The sequence below is a fragment of the Callospermophilus lateralis genome, chromosome 13 (assembly GCF_048772815.1).
Source record: "Callospermophilus lateralis isolate mCalLat2 chromosome 13, mCalLat2.hap1, whole genome shotgun sequence".
NCBI classification, from domain to species: domain Eukaryota; kingdom Metazoa; phylum Chordata; class Mammalia; order Rodentia; family Sciuridae; genus Callospermophilus; species Callospermophilus lateralis.
In genome coordinates, this window is record NC_135317.1 from 32,905,852 (window position 1) to 32,914,772 (window position 8,921).

The following is an 8,921-nucleotide window of genomic DNA, read 5'->3' on the forward strand; positions in this document are numbered from 1 at the left end:
CTGTCAGAGAACAACTTGGTATTGACCCAGTCAACATTCATCTTAAATCGTTCTCTTCTGTGGCCTGGGATTCTGTGTGAGCAATTACTGAAGTCTCTGTTTCAGGCATCTACTGTTACTATTGAGACATGAGCATTGTTTAAATATAGAGTTAAAGTGTAATTAAACAACTACTCCCCCTAGAGCTCTAGTGCTTTGCAGGGAGATGGTCAAGACAGTGGAGTGACAGTTAAGTCAGAATTCTCTGACTGTATTCTTCCACTCAACCATGGCATTTCCTTCTTCTCTCATTCTTATTACATCACCAGTAGAGCTCATATTTCCCTGCAAGACAAAGAGTGTGAATGTTTCCTGTTTTTCACCAGGACTGAAAGCCTTATTGGAGTTTATTTTACAAATTGGCTGCACAGGTGTTACATGACACATTGGTATAAATTCCCTTCACAATTGCCTATTTTGCACACTTCCTTTCTGTACCTTGATAAGCTAAGAAATACAACCACTTTATCGTGAAACATTTTGCTTAATCATTACCTCAAGTAAACATCATATAGTGCCAATCTATTTAGCATCCTTACTTACAGTTCAAAAATCATTCTAGTTCAAAGAATAAAATGCCGTGTCTGTGTGTGTGTACACGTGCACATGCAATGTCTTTTTTCTACAGCAACTGCTTTAAAATATAAATCGCACAAACCCCACGGAATTAAATTCAACCTTATCTTTTTCAGATTGTTATAGTCTAAGTCCTACTTGTCAGCATTTTAATGCAGGGTGCCTACTGAACCTATTCAGCCATTTTGATCAGTGTGAGAAAAAAGTTTACTCTCATGAAAAGGGGAGGCCAGAATGTGAAAAATAAGCCTGTTTACCCATATAGACATAAAACACACACATTAAGGAAAAACTAAGGACAAGAAATTCAAAAGAAAGCTGTCATATTTGTATTGGACATGTCTTTGCAAACTGTGATTTGGAGCATTCATTGAGCACCTGATATTGAAATTACCTCATAATTCTCACAGCTTAGTAGACCAGAAAACTAAATACAAAAATGCATAAACAAGGCAATGGCAGGTATGCAGTACTACAGGGCAAAGGGCCTGCTGGGATGCTGAGGGAATCACAGCAATCCTTTCTCACCAGTCTTTGCAATCACACCAGAAAGATTCCAGACGTGTTGCTTGGAGTAACAAGGACAGGAAAGGGGGATACGCTCAAGGAAGAGGGTGGGTCCTTTCAGAGACGACAAGGACAATGTGTATGTACCTCCTGCCTTCCAATTTTTTTTTTTTTTAAACTGAGGATGGAACCCAGGGCTTTGTGATTGAGAAGCAAATGCTTTGCCACTGAGCTACATCCCAGTGCCTGTCCTCCAGTTTTATTGAGAACCCCAGGAAGGTTTCTAGAGTCCCACCCAGGTCCACCTCTTGACTACTGACAACCCAGGAACTACAGGACCCACTGGAAAAGAGAAGGGTGTGGCGCTTAGAGTTGAAATTAAGGAAATTAAGTCTCCCTGTTTTTGTCACAATTTCCTACCTCCTTAATTGGTGTATTACTCTTTGAATAGCTCTCAGCAAACTTTCTTTGTGAGGGTCTTGATGTTTTGGTTGCCAGGGTGATTGGGGGTTGTGACATAGGGAGGGTCCAGGTCACCTGGTAGGGTGTGACCTGATCTTGTAACAATAGCTTTTCTTAAGGTAAGGTCATTGTGGCTAATTAACATACCAAGCCCCCCCACCCCCTTCAAGGACTGACAGTCCTGCTAGGTTCCCTGTGGTTTTCAATCACCCTTGCCCTCACCCATGAAAGGTTGACTAGCTACCTAACAAGTATTAAAGGATTACTTATGGTAGAGAAGAAGCAAAATTTAACCAGTGACAAATCAACTCCATTTTGAAGATTAGTATAGCCCCGATCCAAGTATGTTCACTTTGTACATATGCCACTGCACACATTCAGAGGCCTCTTAAGCTGACAAACCTAGGATTCCATCAAAGAACACCAGACAGAGGCAGCAAAAAAACTCTCTGGTCAAATTTAAACCTTAAACATATTACTCATAGCAAACCATCCCAGTTCTGAATTAGGAGCCAAATTCTTATTAATTCAACATCTATTCTAACAAGTATGTTTCTTAGTATGTCTATTTGAACACAGGACATCAAATGGGGAATTAGGGCCAAAAAGTAACAATTATGAGAAGAGAAATCAGAATATGAGGGAGGATACCGGAAAACATAAAACATGAAGATGAAAGTCCTAGCAAGCTGAGATTCTGTGAAGCACAATCACACTTCAGCAGTCTGCCAAGCTTCATAGCAATAAGCCCACGACTGCAGGAGAGCCCTAAGATACCAAGGGCAGATTGAACTACATTCAGCTACTTTGTAAAGGTGAAGTCTTAAAGAATTTCATCCAAAGTAGTTATATTTTTTTATATATATTTTTTATATATATATTTTATATATTTACACATAAATTGACTGCTCAATTATTTAGAAAACTCAATTGTTAGAAACAAGGGAGGCTAGATAAGGTTTTACTATGACTAATCTGATAACAGTGAATTATCTCTCTGACCTTTATTCATACACAATTGTCGCTGACCTAATTTACACCAGGAGGAAATATGACGTTTTCCCTAATACATTTGTTTTGATCTGATTCATACTACTTGCCATGGCTCCATTGACCAATGGCACAAGCATGCAGTCATTATTACTGAACACAACAGCCAGAAAGCATGCTTGAAATCCATCCAACATTTCCTTCCCAACCAGGCGTATGAGAAAGTAGAACAAAATCAGAACTGTTTATAGACTGGACTTGGGATGAGTGCATCATCCCCTTAAACCAAGCCAGAGCAAATCTCCTGGAACAAGGCATCAAAATCATTTCAGATTAATCAAAGTTCTATATTTTAAAAAACTTATCTAGGTTCAATTTATCAAATGTTTGAAAGATGATACAAAAGGTAAAATCAATACATTCTAACTTTTGGTTTAAAAAACTATTTCATCAATTATAGAACTCAGGGCAGGGATGTGACTTAGTGGTATAGTATATGCTTACCATACACAAGTACCTGGGGTTTCTAGCAACTCACTACTTCAGTGTCTTTATTTTCCCTCAAATTCATTTCTTCATTCAATAATTTCTAAACACCTACCTCTCCTTGCTACTGAGTTGCAAAACTCAGGGATCAACAGGGAATACAATATAGCCTATACCTAATAAACTAAGTAAATCAAGGCAATAAAGCTGAATTAAATGTCATCTAGTTTCTCAGTGTTTCTTTGAGTTACAGACACTGAATAAAAAAATGAGTCTAGACTTATGATTTCAGGTAACAAATGACTGTTACATGTGAATATGCTACATATTTGACAAATACACTTCAATTAGTCCAGTATATTTACCTAGTTTCTTACTTTTCTGTTATGATAATTCCACAGGCTGGCTAATTTACAATGAACAAAGATTCAGCTCACTGGGAAGTCCAGTAGCTGCTGTCAGCATCATAACATGGTGGAGGGCATCACATGGTAAGACTGAACAAGATGCCCCAAAGAGCTTACTTTTATGATAAAGCCATTCCTTGGATAACTCGTTAATCCATGAAGACCCAATTATGGCCCAAAGTTCTCACCTACAAATACCATTAGGGTAAAACTTTGGGGATTAAGTTTCCAACACTCAAATTCTGGGGGACACCCAAACCATACCACCTACAAACCAAATTATCAGCTGTTCAAAGACCCAAGATTCATTTTTCTTCTCTATTGCCTTTCTTTCCTGTGAGCTCCCTGAATATCACAATAAAATTTTAAGAGTTTAGCTCTCTATTCTTTCAGGGAAAAAGAACAAAACACATAAAGCAAAATAGTGAGACTATCTCAAGATCCTGGTTTTGTTTTACAATACAAATATTATGAAACAAACATTTCAACATTAAGACTATTTATCCAAACTGAAGCTAACCAATTCTGATATTCATGGGGACCCTAAAGCATTAAAGGCATTTTTTTTCCTCTATAAAATGTGGCTTCCGTGAAAAGCTTTGTACCTAATGGAAATTCTGCTATATTAAAGTATGTGAACTGCAAGTTTAGAAAAACATGACTTAAGTTTCACATGCCCATGTCTTTGTGACACTTATCAATAGTGGTTTAATATTCACTTAAATATACTAAAAATGAGTCTTAGCTTAGAGAAAACATTTGAATGGAAAACAATTTGGATATTAGATTTTTGCCAAAACATTTAAGTACTATAGCTTTTAGTTTTTAAATTAAATAGTAATCAAATAATTATAGTATTATTTACATCATAGTTTTAAAAAATATTTTCTTATTGTCAATGGACTGTATTTATATATGGTGCTGAGAATCTAACCCAGTGCCTCATACATGCTAGGCAAGCACTCTACCACTGAGCTACAACCCCAGCCCATCCTGTATCATATTTTATGGGGAAGTAAACTTAAAATTTTATCTTAATCACAACATCACCCACCTCCTTTATAGTTTTGAGTCTTGTGGCTGTTCTGTAAGAGTAACTGAAGGAATGGATCCATTTAATAACTCTCTTTGCTTAAAGTAAAAAAGAGTTAACCACATTTCTTCCTCTTGAATTGTTTAAGTCTTTGGTGATTCAGGCCTACTACAGTTAACATAAGGAATATATTTCCTCTTCAAAAAACAAACTGTAGAAAGTGAATGGGAAAGACGTCAGTTAACATTTAAGCTTTTGACAATTTTTTAAAATTTTCTATTCTTGATAACCATCTACATCCTTCCAAACATGTGGTTAAACAATGAATTCAAACTCAGTTGTGCCTATAACCATATTGTTGATCAACTGGAAGCAAAAAAATTAAAACTGCTTTTATTCTGCAAGACACATCCTAACAAAATACCTGAGACTGTACAATTTATAAACAAAAGAAATTTGTTAGTTCCCCATCTGGTGAAGGCCATCTAAGGAGAGCAAAAAAGCCAAACGCATCTAAGCCCTCTTAAAGACACTAATTTATTCATGAGGGTAAAATTAAGTTTCAACACATGAATTTTGGAGGGAACACAAACTGTAACTTGCACTTTTCAACTAAATCTGGGAACACATCTTAACATAGATCCCCATTATCTCAAAGAGGCCAGACTAGAAAAAAATTAGGGCAATGCAGTGGTTACTCCGAAAACAAGCAAACAAAGTTAAAATCTATGCTGAAAATGAGTGAAACACAAAATTTTGACTAAATAACAAACCAGACATTATACTGGTGAACACAGAACTTGCACTTCCCTGTTCATTAGCCAATAGGCCCAGCTATAATTTTAGATAAAAATTATAATTAGAAATAATGAGAGCAATTTCTTGAGTACTCCACCTTTAAATTATATTTCATTGAGACTTACCCTTTGAAATTACTAATGATTAACCTATCCTGTTCATGTGAGAATTTAGGAAATCTCTCATACTTCTGTGGCATTTTTACACATGAAAAAAATTGTGCATTTAAGAAAGGTTTCCACAGTAATCACAGTTCAAAAACCACTCTACCCAAAAAGACATTGTAAAAGTGTGCATTTTATTCATTCATTCCATCAGCTGAGAATTGCTCTAATGTACAAATACAGTATTGTACAAAAAAATCACAAAATGTTACAAAATAAAAAAGTACAAACTGCATTACTTAATAAATATGACTAAAAGTAGTTAAAGTTGCAATGAGATAGATTTTAGGTTGGAAACACTGTTTGACCCAGCAAACCTTATAAGCTCTGTTTGCAGACATTTTTACATAATACACGGCAATCCTACTTAGGCTTTTGGAAGAACTTAAAAAGAACACAATATTAAGAGTATTCTCCTGCTATAAAATAACTGCCAAGGTTGGGTCCAGACATTTTGCTATTAGTTTTTTTTTCTTAGTTGAATCCAAGTAGATATAAAAGAAAGTACATAAAGCAGGAGGCCTATCTTGTCCCAAAATTTTATACCACGTTAAATTATTTTGTAGCAAAATGACACACGTAAATAAAAACAATGGAGAGCACCAGACAATCTACTCTAAACATCAACAAGAGTACAGAATCATCCTTCTGCCATCAGCAAATATCAGACTTTCATTCAAGTAAGACCTGGTACTATCCCTTAAAGGTTAAAAAAAAAAAAAAAAAAAAAAAAAACTCCCCACAGCCATCCCTTAAGCATTTTTCTTTATAAAGACTGACCATTTCTAGAAAAATAACAATTTAAAAAATCTATTTCATCAAAATGGAATGGGCCAATCATCTGGTAACATGAATGCATCAATATCAATTTGAAATAATTATCTAAGAATTGTGAAATTCACATTTCAACAACATAAAATAACTACTAAATCACAAACTCACTTCAAAGTAATACATTTTATATAAAGCATTTCTCTGGATTTATGCTTGAAAGCTGTCAAAATGGAACACATCATAGATGAAGGTAACACCATTTTTAAAAATGTTGTGCAAAAATACGTTTTTATAGAAAATAGACTACCAGGAATGCACAAATTTACACTGTGAGATATTAACTTGCAAATTAAGTAGTGCTCACTTTATACAGCAAATTATAAATAGCAGATCACCCAAAGCTATCATGAAACAAATCATTTAGGTGCCCAGCAACCTTCAGCTCTGAGAAAACATTCAAAAAATGATTAAGGCTTTACACCTACAGTAAATCTACTAGGAAGTTTAAAAGTGCTGTTACCCTGATTTAGAGTTCATGTGATTTTCCAAACACAAGTTATATACGCAATTTCCCCAGGGTGTAAGGTTTTCAGACATTTCAAGAGCATGCATTTTGTTCAATATACATCTTGGATAGGGATATGGCCATGGATTTGGCAAGTTCTTCATCGCGTTTTCTTTGCACTTGAGTTTGTTTGCACCAATTGTCATACTCTGGGTTAGGATAGGAGTGATCAAAAACTGCATCATAGTGTCCATTGCTGAGCCAGCTGAGCCAAATACTAGGCCTTAGGGAATCCTCTGGGCCCAAATAGTGAATCATGGTTGATACTGTGGGGCTCTCCAACCTCCCTCCAGTAGTTAAGTGTATATTCACATTTAGCATCTGCCCCATAGCCAGCAATTCGGGGTACCCGGCCCATGCCCCATCCTGAGCAGCAGCGATGATAAACTCCCCGACGTCGCCCTCAATCAGAGGGCTAAAGTGCTCCAGATGATCGGCAATGTAGTGCACCGTCTGCTCCCTCAGCTCCCGGTGTAGACTCTGATCCCCGTACACGGTCTTGCTGACAGCTCGGTAGAGGCAGTTCCCGTCGGGAATGATATGGAATCGGTACTTGTTCCTCTGTCGCAGGTACTTGTCCTGCTTCTCCACCTCGGCTAGGTATAGGGCTAGCTTCTCATCTCTGGGATCCGACCTGGAGACCACCACCGTCTCGGCTCCGCTACTCTGGGTCACCTCGCTGCTCCTTGCAGGGGGAGCTTCGGTCTCCAGGTCCAGCCGTCGTGCCGCGTCGGCCCCGGGAGAGTCGCTGCGGTCGCCACCTCTCTCCCACCCCCGGGGAATCCTCTCCGCTCGGTGTTCCTCGCCCCACGGGCTGGGGCTGGGCTCCGGGCTCCCCGGGGGCGGCGCAGAGCCTCGGTACTTGGCTGCGGCCAGGGCCTGGCGGTGCTCGCTCAGTCGGAAGTTTCTATCGGGTCCCTCCCGGGCTGCGTCCAGCCCCGCGGGCTCGGGACAGTCGGGCCTCAGCAGCTCCTCCAGGAGCCAGGCCGAGGAGCCTCGCCGCGGCGGCACCGGGGCCCCTGGAGCCTGGGCCAGCAGGAGGCAGCGACCGCGCGGGTTGGCGCTGGCCGCGGCGCCGGAACCCGGTTCGGGCCCGTGCAGCAGGAGCCGGTCGGCGCCCAGGGCCCGCACGGTGATCTGCGCCGTGGACGTGTAGTGCGGCGGTAGCGGCGGCTTGCAGGACGCGCCCGCCGGGCCGGCGGTGGCTGCTGAGGCGGGGGCGGCGGCCCCGGACACCATCTCAAAGCAGGAGGAGAAGGCGGGCATCTTGGCGGCGGGGGCGGCGGCGGCTTCCCGGGGCTCGGCGGCCGCAGCGGGCTGGCACTCACCGGTCTCGGGCTCTGGCGCGGCACTGGCAGGTCCCGGGGGTTGAAGGGAGACCTTGAATGGGGCGGCGGCGGCAGGCGGCGCGGGAGCTGCGGCCGTGGGACCCGGTCCCCCAGCTGGGTAGTGAGTGCAGACGCTGCTGTAGAGCTGCATGTCCCTGCCCGCCGCTCGGCCCCTTATAGGCGCGGCGAGCCCCGGTGCAGGGGACACACCCTCAGGGCCTGGAGGAGGGGGCCGGCTGAGCGCGATGACCCAGTGTCCCTAGAATAGAAATGACCCAAGGACTGTCGGCCGCCGCGCGTCAAGAGCCGCAAATAGAGACCGGGTCCGGGCCAAATTCCTGCTGCGCCACAGCGCGCGGTGGGGGCGGGGAGGGGACGCGCGCTCGACCCCTGCCGGCGCGCTCGGCCCGCAGGCCCGGGGCGCCGCGCCCGCTGCCGCTGTTCCGGCCCTAGGCAGCCGCTGGGGACTGTCGGAGAAAGCCACCCGCGCTGCTGGAGCGCGTCCCGCCGGCGAGCAGGAGTGCAGGGCGCGCGGAGGGCCGGGAGGCGGGGCCGCGGTTGTTTACCTCAGGCCGTGCGGCCGCGTCACGTGGGCCCGCTGGAATGTGCGGCTCGTCTAGGCGCCCCATTCAACTGCGCGAGCTCGCCCCGCCCCCTTCGGCCCCCGCCCCGCCCTCTCTGGCCCTTGTCCCGCCCCGCCGTGCTCTGCGGACGTCATGGGCGTGGCCGCCGGCAGGGGCGCGGGCTGAGCTGGGCGGGGGAAGCCCTGAGGCTCTGGGGCATGCGCAGTCG

At 43.0% G+C, this 8,921-nt stretch overlaps 1 protein-coding gene across 1 annotated transcript; it reads right to left on the bottom strand.

Annotated features, from left to right (window-relative positions):
• Positions 1-5,599: 5,599 nt before the first annotated feature.
• On the bottom strand, positions 5,600-8,697 carry Otud1 (OTU deubiquitinase 1). Its single transcript, XM_076831472.1, has one exon. The coding sequence runs from the start codon at positions 8,278-8,280 to the stop codon at positions 6,835-6,837; it is 1,446 nt and encodes a 481-aa protein (XP_076687587.1). The 5' UTR covers positions 8,281-8,697; the 3' UTR covers positions 5,600-6,834.
• Between the last annotated feature and the right edge of the window lie 224 nt (positions 8,698-8,921).